The following is a 23,850-nucleotide window of genomic DNA, read 5'->3' as shown; positions in this document are numbered from 1 at the left end:
GCATCAGCTTAGTGACACTGAGGGGCCCGCACTTGACTTTGTCAGTAATATTGGGACCATAGTGTGCGAGCAGGCACTGACCTGACTCCAGTGCCACTGAAACCAAGTGTATCTTTAGCACCGTGGGTTGGTGGACCCAGAGAGAAACTCTCAGAGTGGATCATGATCTGGGCCAGTGCCGCGGACAGGTGGGCCCAGGGAGGAACTCCTATGGCAGATCGCAGAGCCAGGCAGTTGTCTTGGGTCTGCTTTTTGGCATGAGGGGCCTCAGGAGCAGGGTTTTTGCATGTGTCTGAGCCTGATGGAAAGTGGCAGCCTCCTAACAACTGGAGTCTTTGCTGAAATTGAGCTGTGGGCCTGTGAATAACAGTACAATATCATCTTTAACAGCCCGCTCAAAGCCCTAGAAACCACTCCTAATAACGGGGAGCTTTCCTTCTTCCTCTCTTCTGCTCTCACCTTCTTCACCAATAACCTCACTCATCCAGTAGAAGAAACCACATTTCAGCCACCATAATACCTCCTGGTTCAAATTCTAAAACCGCTTTACAGCGAACAGAAACCCATATCCACATTCCATACAGTGATTCCACCATCACAAAGAAAACTGCAGAACAACCCAGCATACCTAAATTAGTAACTAAAAAAATAAAATACACCAGCTTCACCCTTTCAAAATATTAAATCATAAAACCAAGACAAAACAAATCAATACATAACCAACAGTTGACAACCTCAAAATGTCTAGGAAACAGCAGGCAACCTCATATCAAACAAAAAAACAGGACACGGCATTAGAAGCAAAACCACAAACAAAGGTCTCGTTAAACATGGAGAAAGAGGAGGCAATAGAATTATCTGAGAAGGAATTTAGAAGATATGTTCATAGAGCTTTACAGAGCCTAAGGAAACCCCAAACAGAAGCAAGAACACATACAGTTGCCTGGAAGAACTCAGGAAAATCATTCAAGAACAAAGTAACAAGATTAATGCACAATAAGAACTCATACAAAAACAGCAGTTAGAAATCCAGAAGATGAATACCAAAATTACAGGATTACACAATACAGTAGAAGAACAAAAGAGTAGGATGGAACAGGCTGAAGAATGCATATCCCAACTAGAAGACAAATCCCTGGACACTAGCCTGTATGAAGAAAAATCAGAACAAAGATTTAAGAGAAATGAAGAACCTAAGAATTATATGGAATGACATGAAAAAAAAAAAAAAAAACATAAGATTCATTGGAATTCCAGAACAAGAAGAGGCTAAAAAAAACACCAAGAAAATCATGGAAGACCTGCTAACAGCAAACTTCCCTCATATCATGAAGGAAGAAAAGGTAATCGTCCAAGAAGCTCATAGAACCCCACACAAGATAGATCCCAAGAGGAAAACAATGAGGCGTATTGTAGTCAAACTCTACAAAACCAAAGACAAAGAAAAAATTTTGAGAGCTGCCTGGGGCAAAAGAAATATTACTTAAAATAATCAAAGAGTTAGGCTGAGCTCCGATTACTCAGCAGAAATCATGCAGATAAGAAGGCAGTGGGATGGCATATATGAAACACTGAAGGAAAAGAACTTCCAACCAATAATCCTATATCCAGCCAAATTATCCATCAAATATGAGCACAAAATCAATGCATTCTCAGAGAAACAGAAATTAAAGGATTTTGTAAAACCAGACCACCCTACAAGAAATGTTTAAGGAAGTCCTTCCAATAGAGAACCCACAATAGAAATCAACAAAATCAGGATACGTGGCTTCAACACTAAAACCAAATCAGAAATAGAAACTCAAAATAAGACCATAAAACATTGTATATTAAAAACCAAGAAAGTCAGTCAGCACATGACAACAGCAACTAACCTATTAGAGGGAATAAAACTTCTAGGTACAAACTTCCAAATGGAGAGGAAAACAGGACAATGTCTTCACAGAACGCAATGTTCTAAAAAATATAGAGGAAAGAACGTACTCCAAGGTAACCACAGAGAAAAGTAACAATCCTCCTAAGCAAATCCAGAAGGAAGGAAAACATATGGGTTTAATAAGCACAAAACCAACAATAAAGAAAAGGGAGAGGAAGCCTTAGACAATAAACAAAACTCAGCACAGAAAAGTATATGGACCAAGGAAACACCAACAACACGACAAAAAAACACAATGGAATGACAGCAATCAATTCATACCTATCACTAATTACACTTAATATGAATGGACTAAGTGCAGCAATCAAGAGAAAGAGAGTGGCAGACTGGGTAAGAAAAGAGCCATCGGTATGCTGCCTACAAGAAACCCATCTTAGACACGAAGATAAAAACAGGAGTTAAGGGGTGGAAAGAAATGTACCAACCCAATTGTTACCAAAAAAAAAAAAAAGCAGGAGTGGCAAAATTAATTTCTGATAAAATAGACATTAAGGTGAAAAACATCATAAGAGACAAAGGAAGGACATTATATGATGCTGAAAGGGTCAATTGACAAAGAAGCTGTTACAATAATAAATATTTATGCACCCAATGAAAATGCTCCAAAATACATGAAGCAAATATTAACTGAATTAAAAGGGACAATAGACAACTCTACAATAGTAGTAGGAGACTTGAACACACCACTTTCAAAGAGGGACAGGTCAACTAGGAAAAAACTCAACAAAGATACAGAAGAACTCAACAACAATATAATCAACCAACTTAACCTCATCGACATATACAGAGCATTTCACCCAACAAAAGCACAATTCACATTCTTCTCCAGTACACATGGATCCTTCTCCAGAATAGACTATATGTTAGGACATAAAACAACCCTCAATAAATTCAAAAGCATTGAAATACTACAAAATACCTTCTCGGTCCACAAGGCTATAATATTAGAAATTAATAATAGGAAGAGCAAGGAAAAAACATCAAACATATGGAAGATGAACAATTCACTGCTAAAAAAAATTACTGGGTCATAGAACAAATAAAAACTGAAGTAAAAAACTAGCTAGAAACAAATGAGAATGAAGATACAGCATACCGAAGCCTATGGGACACAGCAAAAGGAGTACTCAGAGGACAGAGGACAGTTTATATGCATACATCAAAAAAGAGGAAAGAAAAAAAATCAACAATCTAACTCATCAACTCCAACAACTAGAAATAGAACAACAAAAGATTTCTACAGTATCTAGAAGCAAGGAAATAATAAAGATCAGAGCAGAAATAAATGAAACAGAAAACAAAACAAAAAAAAATAGCAAAAATCAACAAAACAAAAGCTGGTTCTTCGAAAAGATTAATAAAATCAATAAACCATTGGCAGACCTAACAAAAGAAAAGAAGGAGAAGATCCAAATCACAAGGATTTTAAACAAAAAAGGATGTCATCACAACAGAACAAATAGAAATAAAAAAGATACTGACAGAGTATTATAAAAAACTGTACTCTAACAGATTTGAGAACCTAGAAGAGAGTTTCTGGAATCACAAGACCTAGCTAAACTATCCCACTCAGAGACAGAATACTTGAACAGACTTAAAACAAAAAAAGAAACTGAACAGATCATAAAAAAACATCCCACAAAGAAAAGTCCTGGTGCTGATGGCTTCACTGGAGAATTTTATCAAACGTTCACAGAAGAGTTGACACCTATACTACTCAAGGTATTCCAGAACATAGAAAAAGATGGAATACTCCGAACTCATTTTATGAAGCAAGCATAACACTAATACCAACCAGGGAAAGACACCACTAGCAAGGAAAACTACAGACCAATATCCCTCATGAACATAGATGCAAAAATCTTTTAACAAAATCCTAGCCAACAGAATCCAACAACATATCAAAAAATTAATACACCCTGACAAAATGGGATTCATACCAGGTTTACAAGGGTGGTTCGACATCAGAAAACAATCAATGTAATCTACTACATAAATGAAACAAAACAAAAGAACCGTATGATTATGTCAATCAATGCAGAAAAGGCATTTGATAAAATCCAACATCCATTCCTGTTCACAGCTCTCAGCAAAATAGGGATAGAAGGAAAATTCCTTGACATAATAAACGGTACATATGCAAAGCCAAGGAGGGGTCGCTATGAGTCGGGTCCGTCTTGACGGCACATAACAACAGCAACAACAATGCAAAGCCAATGGCCAACATCATTATTAATGGAGAAAGACTCAAGATATTCACCTTACAAATGGGAACCAGACAGGGATGCCCTCTATCACCACTTCTGTTTAACATTGTATTGGAAGGCCTGGCCAGGGCAATAAGGCAAGAAAGAGAAATAAAAGGCATACAAATTGGCAAACAGGAACTAAAACTATCTCTATTTGCAGATGATATGATCCTGTACATAGAAATCTCAAGGAACTCAATAAAAAAAAATTACTGGAACTAATAGAATAGGTTCAGCAGAGTCGCAGGATACAAGGTCAACATACGAAAATCAGTTGGATTCCTCTACACCGACAAAGAGTCCTCTGATAAAGAAATAAGGGAAACAATGCCATTTATAATAGCTACTAAAAAGATAAAATATCTAGGAATAAACCTCACCAGAAACACAAAAGACCTATACAAAGAAAACTATTTAAAAAATTTGCTACAAGAGACAACAAGGGTACTACATAAATGGAAGAACCCACCTTGTTCATGGATAGGTAGACTGAATATTGTGAAAATGTCAGTACTACCTGTGATAGTTGGAGCTGTGTGTCCACTTGGCTGGACCACAATTCTGTGTGGTTTAAGCAGCTATGATGTGGTTATTCCCATGATGGGATCAGATGTATATGTTTTGAGCAGCCAGTCCATTGAAAGGGACTTTCCCTAGGGGTGTGGCCTGCTTCCAGTATATTTATGGACATCTTGGGAAAAGAGACACTTCTGTGGATCGGGATTCTGTTGTGCTGCCTACAACTGTCCGTGAGCAAACAATCCACCATTTGACCTGGAGATCTTGGATTCATCATTCGTTGGAGTCAACAGCCAGTATACTGCCTGCCAACCTTGAGCTCCTCAGCCCCTGCAGCTGCGTGAGTTGGGAAAAGCCTCCAGCTTGATGTTTGATCCAAGAACTTGGGACTTGCCAGCTTCTATAAGTGTGTGAGCCATTTTCCTATCATAAATTTCTCTTTCTACGTGTGTGTGTGTGTGTGTGTGTGTGTAAGCTTTCTGGTTTTGTTTTTCTAGAGAGCCCAGTCTAACACACTACCTAAAGCAATCTACACATTTAATGCAATCCCAGTCCAAATGCCAACAAATTTTTTTAAGGACATGGAAAAACCAATTACTAATTTGGAAAGGAAAGAGACCTCAGATAAGCAGAGCACTTCTGAAGAAGAAAAACAAAGTAGGAGGTCTCACATTCCCAGATCTTTAGAACTACTATACAACCACAGTAGTTAAAACAGCATGGTATTGGTACAATGATAGACAGACCAATGGGACAAAATTGAAAGTCCAGATATAGACCCATCTATCTATGGACAACTGATCTTTGACCAAGGTCCAAAACCCATTAAATGGGGAAGAGACAGTTCTTTAACAAATAGTGCTGGCAAAACTGGATATCCACCTGCAGAAAAATGAAACAAGACCCATATATCACCCCATACACAAAAACAAACCCAAGTTGGATCAAAGACTTAAATGTAAAACCCAAAACGATAAAATTCATCAAAGATAAAATGGAGGCAAAACTGGGAGCCCTAATTTACAGCATAAATAGACTGTCAAGCATAACCCAGAATGTGCAGGAGACAGAAGAGAAGCTAGATGACTGGGACCTTTTAAAAATTAAATTCTTAGGTGCATCAAAAGACTTTGTCAAAAGGGTAGAAAAAGAACCTACAGATTGGGAGAAAATATTTGCCTATGACATACCTGATAAAGGACTTATCTCCAAAATCTATAAAAAAAACTTCAACACCTCAACACCAAAAAGACAAATAGCACAGTTCACAAATGGGCAAAAGACTTGAACAGACACTTCACCAAAGAAGATATACAGGCAGCCAACAAACACATGAGAAATTGCTCACAATCATTAATCATTAGAGAGATGCAAATCAAAACAACAATGAGATATCATCTCACCCCAGCAATAATAGCAAAGTTCACCAGGTAGGAAATAACAAATGCTGGTGAGGTTGTGGAGAGATTGGAACTCTTGTGCACTGCTGGTGGGATTGTAAAATGGTACAACTATTGTGGCAAATGGTATGGCATTTCCTTAAAAAACTGAAAATAGAAGTACCATTTGACCTAGCAATTCCATTACTAGGAATACATCCTAAAGAGGTGAGAGATAGCACACAGATATGTACATGTGTACACCTATGTTCTTTGCAAGACAGTTCACTATAGCAAAAGAGATGGAAACAACCTAAATGCCATTCAACGGATGAGTGGATAGCTAAATTATGGTACATGCACACAATGGAATACTATGCTACATTAAAGAACAATGAGGGATAATGGAATCATCTCACAACATGGATGAGCCTGGAGGACATTATGCTGAGTGAAATAAGTCAATTGCAGAAAAACAAGTACTATATGAGCCCATTACTGGAAAAAGACAAGGCTTTGCTTGGGAAAGGGAACTCACTTTGTAGGTTATTGGGATGGGGAGGGAAGAGGAGGGATTAATTTCAGGATAGTTGAGGCCCACATGCTGATGTGGGTAAGGGGCAGGATATACGGAAAGGGTCTGTGATCACCATGATAACATTAGGAAATGGGAGGACACCAAATTGTGCACATAAGAGATAGATGACAGATGCTAATACCAACCAATGTGTCCACAATACTGCATTACCATTTATACCAAACACCAGGTTACAGGTAAACCCTAAACACCTGAGAGTATCAGATGGGGATCAGTGGGAGTATACTCTAGACCAAGGATAGATTCAGCTGAGGCTAATTTTGCACAGACACCTGCAATCCTTACAGAAACAATAGAAGACAAACACACAGTAATCCCTCACAGACACCCAGATGCTGTGGAAGAGAGATCCAATAGATCTACCGTCTCAGGATCATAGTACTCGGGGACACCAGACTCAATTGACACAACAAAATACATAAAAGCCTTGTTCTGCATCCTACACTGGTGAGTAGTAACTGGAGCCTTAAAAGCTTTCAAGCGGCCATCTGAGATGCAGCTAAAGGTCTCCTAGCATCGGAAGTGAAGAAGAATGCAAAAAAACAAAGGCATTTGGAAGCAGTTAGCCCTAGGACATGATGGCCCTGGAGACCAGAAGAACTAGATGGTGCCCAGCTACCAATGCCAACCACTCAGGAAAGGATCAAATCTGGAGATTCTGGATAGAGTGGGAGGAAAAAACATGGAACAAAATCCAAAAACTCAATAATGACCAGAATTACTGGTCATATAAAGTCTGATGAGACCCCCAATACTATGGCCCTGGAATACATTCTGCACCTGGAATAAAACTCACCCCCATGGGCTGGCTCTCAGCCCAATAGTAAACAAGATGTACGTGCAGACCACTCAACCCAGAATGATGCACCCACTTACTCTATGGTAATATATCCCTTAGAGCAGTAGACCATGGGGCACCAGAGGACTAACATCCAAATTGAGGAAATGCAGTTCAAACAGGATTGCATAAATATGAGGGGCACAGGGGGAGGGTTACTGGGTAGGGAGAGGAGGAAGCTGGGTTAGGGTTGAACGTGGTAAATGGGGAGTGAAAACTAAATGTACATGTAACGTTGAACGTAAAACATGCTCTTAAAATAGAAAATAAGATAAATTACTTCTCTATAGTGCTATGCATGTAAGTCTGAATTTTCACATGCATAATAAGCACAGATAAATCTTGAGTATTCTTGACACCTGTTTCCTGAAATATACACGGCATTTAACCTTGAAATGCTGATTTGGGTATCCATTGTGTCTAATACATAATCCTACTGCTGGGTGTTGGCCAGGTGAGGTTGGTGGGACTGATCTTATTGGTAATGTAGTGATTAAGACATTTGGCTGCTAACCAAAATGTCAGTGGTTCAAACCTACCAGCCCCGCTCCACAGAAGGAAGATGAGGCAGTCTGCTTCCACAAAGATTTTCATCCTTGAGAACCCAAAGAAAGGGATCATTGTGAGTCAGAATCAGCGTGATGGCAGTGGGTTTGGTTTTGGTTTGGTAGCCTTTGATAAGATGTCTCTGGGTGGCACAAACAGTTAAGTGCTCGACTACTGAGCGAGAAGTTGGCAGTTTGAGCCTACCCGGAAGGTATCAGGAGAGTCCTGACGATCTGCTTTCAAAAGACCATAGCCTCACAAACCCTATGTAGCAGTTATATTCTGCACACAGGTGGTCGCCATGAGTCAGCATCGACTCAATAGCAACTAACATTTTGATACATGCCTCAGAGAGACAGCAGATCCTCCCAGAAGACCTGCAACAAGAAGGAAATGTGACTTTCAGAATTCAGGGAGAAGGAGCTTCTTTAAATAGGAACATATCCTTGGGAAGACAGGAGAATGAAAGTCCATTGATAAGTATTGAGCAACTAGTAAATGCCCACCTCTTGCTGGGTGTGTGGCTACTTGGGGTACAAAAGAAATGTTCGTGCTTCTCCTGCAGGCCTTTGCAGCTTGAAAGTGCCTTAGGATACAAAGCAGTCTACGTTTTGTGCCATGTGAGTGTCACAGGTAGAAAAACTTGAAGTTTAAAGAAGAATCAGGTCAAGGAGGTCTGGGAAGGGGCTGAGTGGCATGTGTCAGCCACATGACTGGGGGCAGTGAGTAGTCCATGTTAGCTGGAGAGAGGAATGTATGGAAACATTGGAAGGTAAGCAGGAATAATCATCATCATTGCAGTAATTATAGAGCTCTGATGGTGTAATGCTGGAGGGATTTGACTGCTAACCAGAAGGTTGGCAGTTCAAACCCACCAGGCACTCCATGGAAAGAAGACTGGGCAATCTACTTCCATAAAGAGCCTTCCTGAAAACTCCAAGTGGGTCGCTATGAGTCAGTATTGACTCGATGGCAGTGAGTTTGGTTTTTGGTTTCTAGTGATTATAATGATACTAACAGCCAGGAAACACCTGCCATGCCAGGGCAGCAGAAGGATGCCAGGAGAGGCTGCCTCCTGGAGTGTGCAGCACTCTGGACTTCCACATGGAACCGGTGGGCTGCACCACTCACTGGTCCTGACCTCAGAAAGACATTTTAAGTAGATTTTTATGAATACCTTTTCTCTATATATGAAGGTTAATATAATCATTTTTTAATATAAAAAGTATGTAAAGTAAAATAACCCGTATCTTACCCCCATTGTTAAAACATTTTGTGCATTTTCCCCCAGGCTTTTTAAAGTTTTAAATGCCAAGTATTGGAGCTTTAGTAACCAAAGCCCAAATGGAACTGTAACTTCATAGTGAAAAGCCTACTATTAGTAGCATGCTGTTGTTATTAACTGTTAATTACCATCCTGTCAATTGCAACTCATGGCAATCCCATGTGGGTAGAGTAGAACTGGGTTTCAGTTTCAAAGCTGTGACCTTTCAGAAGCAGATCTTCAGGCCTGTCTTCTGAGGCACCTCTGGGTAGATTCATATCACCAACCTATTGTCTTATGGTTGACTGCTTAATTATTCTGTCACCCAGTGTATTAACAGCATGGCCAGCGCTAAATGAGTAGATTGTTTTTAAGGTGGTTTGAAATCAGCTTTCCAGAGAATTTCTTACTCCAGAGAGCAGAACATATATTGACTCATTCAGCGTATCCCTTACAGTGAGCCAGGCTGAAAGGTGTCTTTTGTCCCAGAGCTACAACCGGGGCTCCTGAGGCCTGGCCCTGCCCCTCTTCTATAGAGAGGCCCAGGGCAGCAGCATGTATGCCCTCTGAGGCCTGCTCACCATGTGGCTCAGGCTGCCCCTCTGTTGTCCTCACCTGCTTATCTCCCACCTTCCCCAGCTGGTGCACACTGACTTCTCAGCCATTATCATGTCCAGGACTAGAAGAGGCTTTCCAGATGATCTGTATACTCTTCGTCAGTCATTCTTGGCTTAAGTAATAATGACTGGGCTGATTGAAGTATCACATTTGTGGCCTTTGTCTTGTTGCTTTGTTAAAGATAGAGTTGAGTTGTTCTGAGTGCCAGACAAGAGAAGACAGGTATGGGTGTAATGTGACTAGCCCAGGGCAGGCAATAGAAGAGTATTAGATTTTCATACTTCGTAAGTGAATGCATACCAGCATATGGCCTGAGTCTTACGTGTAATTTACATAATAGTAGTGTGCCCACTCCTCACTTATTGTCTCATTATATGACTTTTTTGTATTTGCAACAATTGTTAAAAAAAAAACTATCAATTTTGCACATTAATGACATATGTCTGACAGTAACAAACAATTGAGGTACAAGTAACACTGTGATGGTTAAGGTTATGTGTCAACTTAGCTGGGCTGTGATTCTCAATGGTTTAGCAGTTATGTAATGATGTGGTCATCCTCCATTTTTGCATAACACCAATTTGCACATAAATTGGTCATTGGAACATAACTGTGTCAATACATAAGAAGTGGGTGTAGCTGTCATTTACTGAATATTTACTGTACCTTGAATACTTATCAGACCATTTCTGTGAGATGTGCTCATTTTCCAGATGAGGAAATTGGGATTCAGGAAGCTGCCTCTCAAAAAACCAAACTCGCAAATCTTAATAGAAGCAGACGGCCCCATCGTTCTTCTCCAAGTGGCTAGTGGGTTTGAACCACCAACCTTTTAGTTAGCAGCCAAATACCTTAACCAGTACACCACCAGAGCTCCTTACAAACTGCCTGTTGTTGTTGTTATGTGCTATCAAGTTGGACCCAACTCATAGCGACCGCTCTTTGGGTTTCCGAGGCAGTATCACTAGGGAAGTAGATTGCCCCATCTTCCTTCCGAGGAGTTACTGGTGGATTTGAACCGCCAGGCCTCTGGTTAGTAGTCCAGTGACTTAGGCATTACGCTACCAGAGCAAACTGCCTAGGCACTTACAAATGGCATAACTGAGATTTTCTTTCACATTTCTACCCCAGGCTCTTTTCTACCTTCTGTCATGCTTTTTCTTCCTTGCTGGGTTTTGTAGTTCAGCTCCGTATTTATTACACAGAGTAGTTTTGTACACTTACAGTTAATGTCCCTTAGTTTCTCAGTGTATACCAGGTCCCTCCAGATGTCAGAGGTGGCTACTCCGCCAAGCTGCCCTTTTGGCCATGAGGTGGACGTTTTATGTATTTCTTTAAAAGTGTAGGGTTAGGGGGGTATCATGAGCACATTCCTGGAAAAGCAGCTTGCCAGAAGAGACTCTTCAGAAAAACATTCTCAGAGGCTCCTTGCAGCACCTTCCAGCTGTATTGCAATTAGTCACATTTGTGGAAACATCAATACTGATTTCACTCTGATTTTCCAGTCTTCTCTCCACTTATTCCAGTTGTATCCCACAGACCATTAAAAAGAAGCATGTACATCGACTCTTAGGCCATAGTCTTCTAGGGCAAGATTCTCCAATTTTCATGTGCGTAAGAATTACCCAATGCTGTTGAAACAGTCAGGAAGTCTGGGGTAGAGACTGAGAATGTGCATTTCTAAAAAGTTCCCAGGGCTGCTGCTGCTGCTGGCTGTAGTACCACACACCACTGTTCTAGGGTTTTTGCCAGAACCCCTTTTCATGGCCCCCACCCCCTTTAAAATGACCCTCCAAACCAGTCTGCTTTTATTTTCTTTAACATTATTAACCAGAGGAAGTGATGGCTGCCATCTGGCATTAAGTGAGGTTATTTACATTTGCCTCTGAAAGTAAGCAGCAGTGCTGTCAAGTCATGCTCCTTTTGTGGCATGGCCTTACTCATGGGGCACTGGGTGTTTCAGGTGGTAAGAGCTGCTGAAGAGGCTGCATCCACGCTAGCTAGCTCCATCCACCCAGAGCAATGCATCAAAGTGCTCTGCCCCATCATCCAGACAGCTGACTACCCCATCAACCTCGCTGCCATCAAGATGCAGACCAAAGTTGTTGAGAGGATCACCAAGGAGTCTCTGCTGCAGCTGCTCCCTGACATCATCCCAGGTCTCCTGCAGGTAGGCTCCCTCTGTGCTGGGGGCGGGCACAGCAGCTCTCTGAGAGGGCTGCAAGTCTGTGAACAGTGGTTTCTCAACTCAGAGTGATTCTCCTTGTTCACTTGTAAGGAGAGAGAACAGGTAGGAAAAATCAAGCAGTGACCTGCATTTTTGGGTTCATGAGACTGAGGCATGGACACTTCATAGCCTTCTTTGTCGACTTTTAGTCCATTTGCCCCTGAACAGAGCAGGAAGATTCTCCAGGCTGACTAGAATGTGGCACATTGAGTAACTTCCCTTTTACTTTAAATATATTTTGATCATCTTTTTGTTCATTCCTTCAACAAACCTTTATTGCACACCTCCTGTAGACCCCAGCCCTGGACAGGTAGAGCATGGAGTACAAAATCAAATGGTGGTCTTTACTCTGATACATCCAGCATGTATTTATTGAGACCCTTCTAAGTGTGAGGCATTGAGTTAGACTTTGGATGATAAAAGATGGTTTCCAATGTCATGGCACATAATAAAATCATGAAGACAACTACAGGTCATAGTGTTAGTTACCACAGAGAAGTCAAGTGGAGATTTCTGAGAGCAGAGGCAGGAGAGGTGACTTCCAAGTTAGGAACAGGAGAGAGAGAAAGGTCATAGAAGGATTCACAGGAGAGGTGGTTTAGAGCGTGACCCTGGAAAGGGAGAGGGGGATTTCAGTAAGGAAGGGTAGAGAGAAATACAATTTGCATTTAATAAATGCTGCTGTTTGATAAGCTCTTGGTTTGGCAATTTATGTACTTACTGTTGAGAACCAGATCATACACAAATACTTGAGGGTGTTTGGAGAACAGCAAGTAGTCCCATTTGTTCAGTGAGAGTAAGAGGTAGAAGACGGAGGCTGGACAGGTTGGAGATCCAGTTGTAGAGGGGCGCAAGTGTCAGACTAGGGGGCTGAACCTTCCCTAACAGTCATTGGAGAGTTGAGAGGTTTTATACACAAGAGTGACAGTGATGTAGTTCCATTTCTCCAAAGACTTGTTTATGAAATTTATTTTACCATTGGGAGAAATGTGAAGGAGGCAAGTTGTTTTTACTCTTGATTTCTTTCTGACTCTGTTTCTCCTATGACATATTTTGGTGGCCTTGCCGTGCATCTGTTTTTGAAGCAGCTTGGCTATACAGAGGCCATCATGTCTCAGACTCACCAAACCCCTATCTTGGCAGCCTAGGAGCATGCCACTCTTGACCTCTTTGGGGTGAAACCTCTGGGCACTTGTGGAACTGTTGATAGAGTAGGGCTGTGAAGTAAATCTTTGATCTCATTTCCTTTTTGTGTTCCCCTCTGGCTCCATAGGGTTATGACAACACTGAAAGTAGTGTGCGTAAGGCCAGCGTGTTTTGCTTAGTGGCCATTTATTCCGTAATCGGAGAAGACCTGAAGCCTCACCTCGCACAGCTCACGGGGAGCAAGGTATGTCTAGTATTACACAGCCAGTGTGCACGCCTGACCCTGCCAACTAGTCATGGCTCAGCTCCAGACTCCACATAGATTTTTCTCACCATCTGTGGTTTAACTGGCCCTTGTTTCTCCAAAAGCATTTTCTAAAGAGAAACACTACTGACTCTATAGTGAAATCATCTTAAGGTCATTCTGAAGGTGATATAACATAATTTATTTTAACTCTTGTTTTTGAAGTAACTTTGAGCTTCTAGTTTATTATCAAAAGAAAGATGACTTTGTTTAGAAACAAGCTTGTTTTCCCTCACTAGAGAAAATTTACCTGATAGCCCAACAAGTTGCTAGATCAGAATTGAGTCCCTCTCGAGTTATCAACAGTAGTTAACAGCTGACTCAAATCCACATGTGCCTGCCATATCCCATGTACTGTTCTAAGTACCTTATATGTGCTAATTCATTTATGTATGACTCTACTTTCTGGATTAAGCATTGTTACCCCTATTCAGCCTACCTAAGGGGACACAAATGATCTTATTCCTGAAGCCAGGTCTTTCTCTCATTATACTGCTTCTCCTGTTCCTTTATTCAAGAACCAGGGACAGAAGAATGAACTAACACAATTTTTGGTTTACTGGAGATGAGAGTGACTAAAGTATTTATTAATTTAAAACTTAAAGATTCTGAAATCTAATGTGCCAAGTCAGGTGAGAGCAGCTGGAAACCCCCAAGCTGTGGCAGGACAGGCAAGGCTGGGTGGTACAGACTTGCCCCCTTAAGAGGCATGTGGACTCTGTTGCTTGTAGGGCCTTGGAAACTTCTACCTACTCCAGGACTGCCTGTGGGTGCAGTAACCACATGGGTTTAAGAATCCCCCAACAGAAACAAAACTCAAAATCATTAAAAAATGGGGGGGGGGCAGGTTTGCTGGTCTGATAGAGCCTGGTGAAACCACTGAGACTATGCCCCCTAGCTGCCCTTCAGGTCTGGAATTGAACCCACTTCTATGGCTTCCAGCCAAACAAAAGACAGGCATATGAAGTGAACATTTACCTGAGGCAGATACACTCCTTGGAGAGAACAATCATAGGAGAATAGAAGGGCAGTGTATGTATAGGGAGATAGCTCGGAGGGCAGGAATGCATGGAAAGAAGGACATAGGGAAGAGATAACTGTGGGGAGGAAGTGGGAGGGAAGCTGTTGCATTGTGGGAAATTGTAGTCAATGTCATGAGACAAAGTGTATGTGAGCTGTGGTATGGAAAGTGAATTTGCTCTGTAAACTTTCACCCAAATTATAATTTTAAAAAAATCCCCCAGCAGAGATTTGGATGAAAGTCACTCTGTGGAAGTGAGTAGAAAGCATAAAGCTAGAATTATTTGTCCTTGCTCCTAAATGAAAGATGAAACCAGAGTGATGCCCATTTATTTTCAAACAGAGCTATCTCTTTGGTATAGCTGTGAGTGGCATAGCCAACACTTTGTACCTTTAGATTTCTTGGCACAGATGACTTTGTCCAGAACAGGGCTTCCCAACCTTATCACTGTTGACCCTTTGAGCTACGTAAGTCTTTGTAGTGGGGAATGTACTGTGCATTCTAAGGTATTTAGCAGCATCCCTGACTACTACTCTCTAGAGGACAGTAACACCACCCCACCCAAGTTGTGACAGTTACAGATGTCTCTAGACATGAGGCTAAGTTCCTAGGAGGGCAAAATCACACCTAGTTGAGAACCCTGGGTCAAGAAAAAAGACATTTCATTCTTGCAGACAAGAGAAAGCAGGTAGGGTGGAAGTTGCAAATGCCATGTGTGGGCACATAATTCAGGGGCTACCTTATCTTCTCTGATTTCTCCTTTCCTTCTTTACTGTGCACAGGCCTTCTAGTGTGACCCCACTTACTAGCCGTCCAACTATGAGCAAGCTTCTGAACCTCAGCTTTTTCATTTATAAAACAGGAGACTCCAAGCTCTTTCTCTTTGGGAGCACCAAGGGCTGGGTTGTGGGATATTGGAACAGGAGACATTTCTTTGAGGAAGTGAGATGGAACTCAGCTTTGAAGGATGGAGGTAATCTACAGAAGGAGAGAAGGAGCAGACCATAGAAAGGAACAGTGTGTACAACTCAGATAGGTACAGAATAGGAGAGGACTCAGAGGCCATGTTATCTGAACAAGTGGTAAAAGAAAGTACGTTGGAGAGAGTTTTTGTTGCTTTTCATTTTGCAGGTGGGAAAATTGGGGCTTAGAAAGCGATTAGCACAAGGATTGGTGCCCTTCCACTATATCCACTCTTGAGTTGCTATACACATTTCCTTGAATGATCATCCTGCTGCGTTTTATACGTTTTACAGGGCAGGGTGAATTTTTTTCTTTCTCTATGTCCCTTAGCCTAGTGTAGTGAAGACAGCAGGTTCCTAACATATTTGTTAAATATAAGAATTTTAAAAAAGGAAAATAACCCTTCTAAAAATTAAATTTTTATGTGCTTCCAAAGACTTCTCCAAAAGAGTCAAAAGAGAACCTACAGATTGGGAAAAAATATTTGGTAATAACATATCTGACAAGGGACTTATCTCTAGAATTTATAGAACACTTCAACACCTCAATAACAAAAAGACAAACAATCCAATTAAAAAATGGGCAGAAGACATGAATAAACACTTCACCAAGGAGGATATTCAAGTGGCCAACAAACATGAAGATATGCTCACTATCATTAGCTATTAGAGAAATGCAAATCAAAACAACGAGATACCATCTTGCTCCAGCACTAGTAGCAAAGTTCAACAAGACAGAAAATAACAAATGCTGGCGAGGTTGTGGAGAGATTGGGACTCTCATACACTGCTGGTGGGACTGTAAAATGGTACAACCATTGTGGAAAGCAGTATGGCGATTCCTTCAAAAGTTGGAATTAGAAATACCATTTGACCTAGCCATCCCATTACTAGGTATATGCCCTAAAGAAGTGAGAGCCATAACAAGAACAGATATATGCACACAGATGTTCATCGCAGCACTATTTACAATAGCCAAAACATGGAAACAACCTAGATGTCCATCAACTGAGGAATGGATAACCAAACTATGGTACATACACACAATGGAATACTATGCAATGCTAAAGAATAATGTAGAATCTGCAAAACACCGCATAACGTGGATGAACTTGGAGGACATTATGCTGAGTGAAATAAGTCAGTCACAAAAGGACAAATATTGTATTAGTCCGTTATTGTAAAAGTTAAGGAAAGGATTATCTATTGGAGGAAATTTTCTTTGTTGGTTACCAGGAGTGGGAGGGAAGGGGAGGGAACGCTGTTAGATAGATAGAGATAAATATTGATTTGGGTGAAGAGAAGGGCAGTATACCAAATGTAAGTGACCAATATGGCAGCATTGAGGATGAGAAAGACAGAGAGAGGTACATGGGCAGTACAGACAACAAATATGAACCCTTTTGCATGTACAGTACTGAGTTGTCAGTGAAAGCAAACATGGGTATATGGACGGATAGATAGGTGGACAGGCTAAACAATTAGGTATGTCTAAATGGGGAGTGTATCCAAGATCATATATAGGGTTGGCAGACAATGGTCCTATAAGTTTATGTGAATGATCAGAATTCCCAGGTGTATAGTAGAGCTGACAAGGGGCAAGGTTATGGTCATTGCTTGGTCACAGCCAGCTACCCAGAGTGACCGAGTAGTTGATCCTGTGGGCTTGGGACCATAGTCACAGGGGACATCAAGCTCAACTGGCATAACATACTATACAAAACATTGTTCCACCTCCTACTTTGGCAAGTAGCGACTGGGATCTTAAAAGCTAGCAAGCTGCCATCTAGATGCAACAATGGGTCTCTCCTCGTCAAGAAGAAAGAAGAAAATCAAAATTAATGGAAACAATCAGTCCTAGCAACTGGTACACCATCCGATCTGCAACCTATACAACTATGAGACCAGAAGAACTAGATGGTGCCCGGCTACCACTGTCATCCACTTGGAAGGGATGTAGGAGATCCTGCATAGAGAGGGAGAACAATGTAGAACAAAACTCAAAATCATTTGGAGGCAAAAAAAAAAAAAAAAGAAGGTGGGGACCAGGTTTGCTGGTCCAATAGAGCCTGGTGGAACCACTGAGACTATGGCCCCTAGCTGCCCTTCAGGTCTGGAATTGAACCCACACCTGTGGTTTCCAGCCAAACAATGTACAGGCATGTGAGTTAAACATTTACCTCAAGTAGACACACGCCCTGGAGAGAACAATCATGGGAGAAGGAAGGGCTGCTTATGCACAGGGAGACAGCTCAGGGCACAGAAGAGTATGGAGGGATGGACACTGGGAAGAGGTAACTATGGGGAGGAAGTGGGAGGGGAGCTGTTGCATTGTGGTAAACTGTGGTCAATGACATGAGACAAAGTATATGTGAACTGCTGTATGGAAAGTGAATTTGCTCTGTAAATCTTCACCCAAATCAAAGTAAAATAAAAAAAAAAAAAAAAAAAGAAAAGAACTCTTAGTTACCTAGCCCTGCTGTAACAGAAATACTGGAAATGGATGGCTTTAAAGAACAGAATTTATATTCTCACAATTTAGGAAGCCAGAAGCCCAAATTTAGGGCATGGCTCTAGGGGAAAGTCCTTCCTTGTTGGTAGCCTCATAAGTTCCATCTGTTTTCCTCCTATATGTGTGTCTGTGTCTATCCTCATTTTGTAATTCAGAAGTGATTAGGTTTATGACCCACCCTACTCTAGTATGACCTCATTAATATAACAAAAACCCTATTTCTGAACAGGATCACATTTTTAGATACAGGGGTTAGGATCTCAACACATATTTTGGGTGGGACACAATTTAATCTGTAACAGTTATACAACTAGTTAATGGTAGAGTTAGTTCTAGAAATGTAGGGTATACTGAACCTCAAGCCAGAGTTTCTTTTAAGCCCAGTTGGCCTTGGGCAAATCATAATAAGCCTGAAAAAAGCATAAATTCTTGCACAGCATGATCGTACTTCTTATTATCAGACTGATAATAATACTAAATAAAATAGTAAATATACTGAATTTAAATAATATTAAATATAACTATATTAAATTTCTTAAGATTAAAATAGTAGGTAGTGAAAAACAGACTGATATATAGTATACATTAACATGAAATACGCTCCTGAAGTTGAACCAAAACTGACAGGGGAACATCCCAAAACTGTACCATTGAGTAAAAGTGACAAACTGCAGAACGATATGGCCGACCTCATTTGTGTGGAAAGGCACACGTCAGAACTGTCTACTTTGGTCTCTGCATGTGTATGATTCAGGCACATATAAAAAAGTTTGGAAGGCTACACCCTAACAGATAGCACTTTTGGGCCAGGGGACTTTACCTCTACCATAAGCTCTATTTGGTTGCTCTTCCTCCTCCCACTGACCAACTGAGGCCCTGTGTTCTCAGGTACCATGTATATAGCCAGTAGCATCTCTTCATGTGCCCTTGGAGAATAGCCTCTCCTCCCTGGCTGGCATGAAATTACCTGAGCTCCATAGCCTGCTTGGAGCAAGGCAGTTAAAGATCTGTGTATATGGAGTGTGGGTCCTCAGACTGTTTCTCAGCTTTTGGGCTGCAGCTGCCCTTGAAATAAATGGATCTGCCTGTCATACACCTTTCTACGGGGAGCCTTGTAGCCTGCCTAATTACAACTCTTCATTTTTTTTGTAATAGCCCATTTGCTTTTCTCTGTCCTCTTCTATACTATGACCTCCTTCCTATCTTGGTAGCCCTAACCCATTAACCCATTGCCATCAAGTCAATTCTGACTCATAGTGAACCTGTAGTACAGAGTAGAACTGCCACTTAGGGTTTCCAAGGCTATAATCTTTTATTATTTATTTATTTATTTAAATTGTGATGTGGGTGGAGGTTATAGAGCAAATTCATTTTCTATACAGCAGTTCATACACATTTTGTTTCATGACATTGATTGCAGTTCCCTACAGTGTAACAGCTCTCTTCCCACTTCCCCTCTGTAATTACCTCTTCCCTGTGTCCTCCTTTCCTATGCATTCCTGCCCAAGGCTGTAATCTTAATGGAAGTAGAGTGCCACATCTTTCTCCTGCAGAGCAGCTGGTGAATTCAAACTGTCAACCTTTTAGTTAGCAGCCAAGCACTTAATCATTGCTGTACCAGGGCTTCTTTTGGTGGCCCTGGTATCTGCTTTAGTGATGATGAGTATTAGGCATTCAGTAAATATTCCTGTTATAAAATTTCTCAACTAAGGGACTGTTAACTTCTGATTGTCACCTAGGATCCTTCTCTGTTTCCTACTTACTGCTGATTTTTCCTCCTGCTAATTCATTTTTTCTTCTCTTTTCAGATGAAGCTATTAAATTTATATATAAAGAGGGCCCAAACCACGAACAGCAACAGCAGCTCCTCCTCTGATGTCTCCACACACAGCTAATGGCAGTGCCAGACCTCTGTGTAGACCTAGAAGCAATCGGTGGTGCCTCTCAAAGACCTCTCCTCACCCCCTTCATCGACTGCCCAGTCAGTACAAGGAGGCCCGCAAATATTTATTACAATCAGTATTTTGGTCCCTTCAAGCTTTTGTGTAGAATCTTACTGGTATTGAATGTAAAGGAAGCGAGGCCTGTATTGCTCTCTTTATACAGAACAAAAGGAATAAGAAAAGAAAAGAGCCATACTTGGACACGTTGTCTTATGCAGCCTGCTGAGGTCATGACAAAGTGTGTGAGGTGCGGCTTTTCAAACTCAGCCTCGAACTGACAATTGGTAGACAGTAGCATTTCTCTTTAGTTATTAACAGATGGGGGGTGTTGATTTAAGTTTCTCTTTCTTCATGTCTCATTTCTCAATGGCCTGTGTGGAGCAGCGACCTGTCCCTTTCACAGTTGATACCCTGAGAGGGTTATATGCCTTTAAGTTGGTTTTAAGAGCAGCTAAAATTGTCAGTCAAGTCTTGATAAGAAATGGAGAAGACCCTAAAGATGGCCTTTCAACAAACACTGGGAAGTTTGCTTTTATATCCAGACTGAAGGCAGATTGCCCTAACTTTTAGCATTGAATCTGAGGGGCAAGCTCTTCAGTCTCCTTCCAGGGCAGACTCCCTATCCCCTCTGAGTGGTCCCTGCAAAGGGCTTCCACTCAAAAGAATTCTTAGAATTTAAATTCAAACCAAAAATCAAGATAAATTGTGGCATCATTTAGTGGATGCTTAAAATGGTATTTTATAAATTACATAAGATATTGTTTGTCTTACTGCTGAGAAGCACAGTTTTAACAGTGACTCTCCAGTGACCCATTAGTACTTGAAGGGTACTTGGTGATTAGGATTTAGTGCTGTCTAATTTAAAATTAAAATCACAGAAAACTCTAGAGAGACCATGTGTCAGAATCATTGTTCTATTTTATGAACAGAAGTACTTCCTTGATCATCTGTTGAAATAATCATTGTTTAAGGAAAAAATAATTATGATGAAAAACAAATTACAAAAAAAAATAGGATTTGAAACATAATTTTACAATCTGTTTCTTTGTGTTCAATGAGAAACCACTCCTTTTTTTAACCTTAGGAGAGTTTCATTGCTCCACAAAAAATAATTACAGATTTGGAGACTGGTTAGGTAAGTTTTGAGTAATATTCTTAAAGCCCAGTGGAAATTTTTAATTTAATCATGAAGACATCTATTGTCTTTCTATTCTGTTTCAGATCCTATAAAGTGAACTGATTTTTCCTTAAAAATATGTCTATTTTGACATTCATTTTTAATGAGATGTTTGCTGTTCCAATGCAGAGTCCATTGTGGTAGTCAGGACTGAGAAACGGTGGGTCACAAATGACCTGCCTGGGATACCTGATTATATAGTTCTCACCGTTAATTTCCACTGCCTCCCCCTTCTCTGATCCTTCAGAAGTTATGAAAGACACTAGTAAACATACAACTCTTTTTTCATTAAAAATTTATTTGTAATATTTGGGAATATGCTTTGAAAGCAAATAACTGATCAGATCCAAAGCTGGCTGCTAGCATTTCATTGTGTAATAGAGTAGGAAGTGCCCCAGTGCTCGTTTTCAGGAAACTGCAGAGGGACATTTTAAGTGGTTGAATATTATCAACTTGTTTTACGCTCACAACATAGCAGGACCAGGTTGTAGTTTGGTTGATCAACATGTTTGTTAGTATTTTATTAATGGATTTTCCTTTTTACACTCAAGGAATGTTTTGGCTGTTCCTCTGTTGTAGACATGTATATTCCAGTGAGGTTATTTATGAATTCTTGCATCTGATGCGTTTAGAAGTGCTTCTCTCCTCCTGTTCTTTTACTCCCCAGAAGATCCCCCTGGCTCCCCAGTGTAGTTTGGAAGAATCTTGATTGTTGACTCATTTTATCATAGTACTCACAAAGGGCTAGCCTTGAATGTCACTTACCAACCTTCAGCCTCCTGACCAGAGAAAGATACAATCACTTCGCAAGCCTCTTGGCTGAGATCTGAAAATTGCTGTCCACCGTGCTGAGGAGACACTCGCATGCTGCCACCACCTCATAGGAAGGGACGCTGCACCCTTGCTGCCCTCTCCAAATCCTGACAGCTGCAGCTGCCTTGCCTTTGCTGCCACCTCCTGCAGGGCCTGTCATGAAACCATGGAATCACAGAACAACTAAGCACCCAAAACTGTGTTTGCCTCTCATGTTTACCTGACTGTCCAGGGTCTCAAGCCCACTTTACCCCACCGCTAGGGGCTGATTCACTTGACTTCCTGCTTTCCTTCAACTGCGCCATCCCTCTTCAGGCTGAGATGTGGGCAGTTAAGCCCCATCCCCGCAGGGCAAAGCTGGTGTGTGCCCCGGCCCATGCCACACTCAGCCACGGGACAACTGGCTTTTCTACGGCCATCACTAGCTTACCAATATCCTATGCAGTGACATGCTGCATTTTTGTCTCATCAGTCTTTTTTCTTTTTTCTTCCCCTGCTGCCCTTTATTTATCAAGCATACTCGTAAACATTAAAGGACAGCAAATAGGAACTTTGTAGCATCCCATCAGGACTTTGCTAACAATAATGTTTGGAAATGAAAAAAGAAATGCTCTGAAAAATACCAGCCACCAAAATAGTTCTGTTTGCACCATATTCACATGCATGACCCCACACCTAGGTTGTTTTTTTTGTTTTGTTTTATTTTGGCTTTTTCATGTTATATTCATATCTGTATTTATATCTTATTTGTTTCACTCTCAGATGTATCATGGCAAATGTACAGTTTTTTGTTAATGTGCTAGAATTTGCTAAAAAAGAAAACCAACAACAAAAAAACCCCTTTTGAGTTTGCCCTAGAATAAATGAAACTTACTTCACTTTCCTGTGTTGGTGCCATCTGTTTCATCAGCTTACCCTGTAGATACAGTATTCCTTCTTCCTGCATGTGAGTTCAACTGCAATATCAAAGTGAAGGGAGCTCAAGGTCCTCAGGATGTCAGCCAGGTAAGAACACAGGGGAAACGTAACTTTCTGGCCTGGTCCCCTCAGGGCTTTCCCCCGTGAAGTGTGAGAAGAGGCTTCTTGATGGCTCCTGGCTGAAACCCCAGCCACTTTACTAGTGGGCTGCGTGAGCAGAGATCTTTCCTTTTCTGGAACTATTTCTTCATCAGAGTAACAGAAACATTTGCTTCCAAAAAAGTTGGAAGCAGGAAGAAAGCTAGCCATGGAATTTTTGAGTTTCAACTAGGACTAGACATGAGTGGTTGGAGCTCAGGGAGGGGCCAACATGAGAGTATTCTTTGGAAGAACTATTGCAAGGCATCAAGGGCACCAAGTCTGTTTCTTTGAAGCCCTAACTTTTTATTTAAAAAAAAAAAAAGTTCCCCACTCTGTTACAGGATGCACCTCAAGCCTTATGGCCTGTTAGTATGTGCCACCTTTCTCCTGTAGCTTAACATGCTTCTGGTGTACCACCTGGGACACCTGGCGGCCCAGTGCCCAGCTGGAGATGTCACCACACTGAGTGAGTATTATAAGGTGCTGTTGAGTTGTCTCCAACTCATGGTGACCCCACACACAATAGAACTGGACTACTGTTGTTGTTCTTTTTAAATTGTGATTTGTGTGAAAATTTACAGAGCAAATTCACTTTCCATACAGCAGTTCACATACACTTAGTCTCATGACATTGACTACAATTTACCGCAATGCAATAACTCCCCTCCCACTTCCTCCTGATAGTTACCTCTTTTCCTGTGTCCATCCCTCCATGCACCCCTGCCCCCTGAGCTGTCTC

The 23,850-nt window shown here is 41.1% G+C and overlaps 1 protein-coding gene across 1 annotated transcript in view; it reads left to right on the top strand.

The window, feature by feature from the left end:
* The window catches only part of CLASP1 (cytoplasmic linker associated protein 1), a 416,010-nt gene extending 395,996 nt beyond the window's left edge, over window positions 1–20,014 (top strand). Inside the window, exons 36-38 of the mRNA XM_042780565.1 lie at window positions 11,911–12,117; window positions 13,448–13,564; window positions 19,928–20,014. Of these exons, the coding sequence (XP_042636499.1) occupies window positions 11,911–12,117; window positions 13,448–13,564; window positions 19,928–20,014 (411 nt within the window). The remainder of the gene's footprint in view (window positions 1–11,910; window positions 12,118–13,447; window positions 13,565–19,927) is intronic.
* Window positions 20,015–23,850: the final 3,836 nt, after the last annotated feature.

This window comes from Orycteropus afer, unplaced genomic scaffold, assembly GCF_000298275.1.
Source record: "Orycteropus afer afer isolate SDZICR_OR568_19922 unplaced genomic scaffold, OryAfe1.0 scaffold00004, whole genome shotgun sequence".
Taxonomy (NCBI): Eukaryota; Metazoa; Chordata; class Mammalia; order Tubulidentata; family Orycteropodidae; genus Orycteropus; species Orycteropus afer.
Note: the sequence above shows the minus strand (reverse complement) of the source record. Positions and strands in the feature narration are given on the sequence as shown.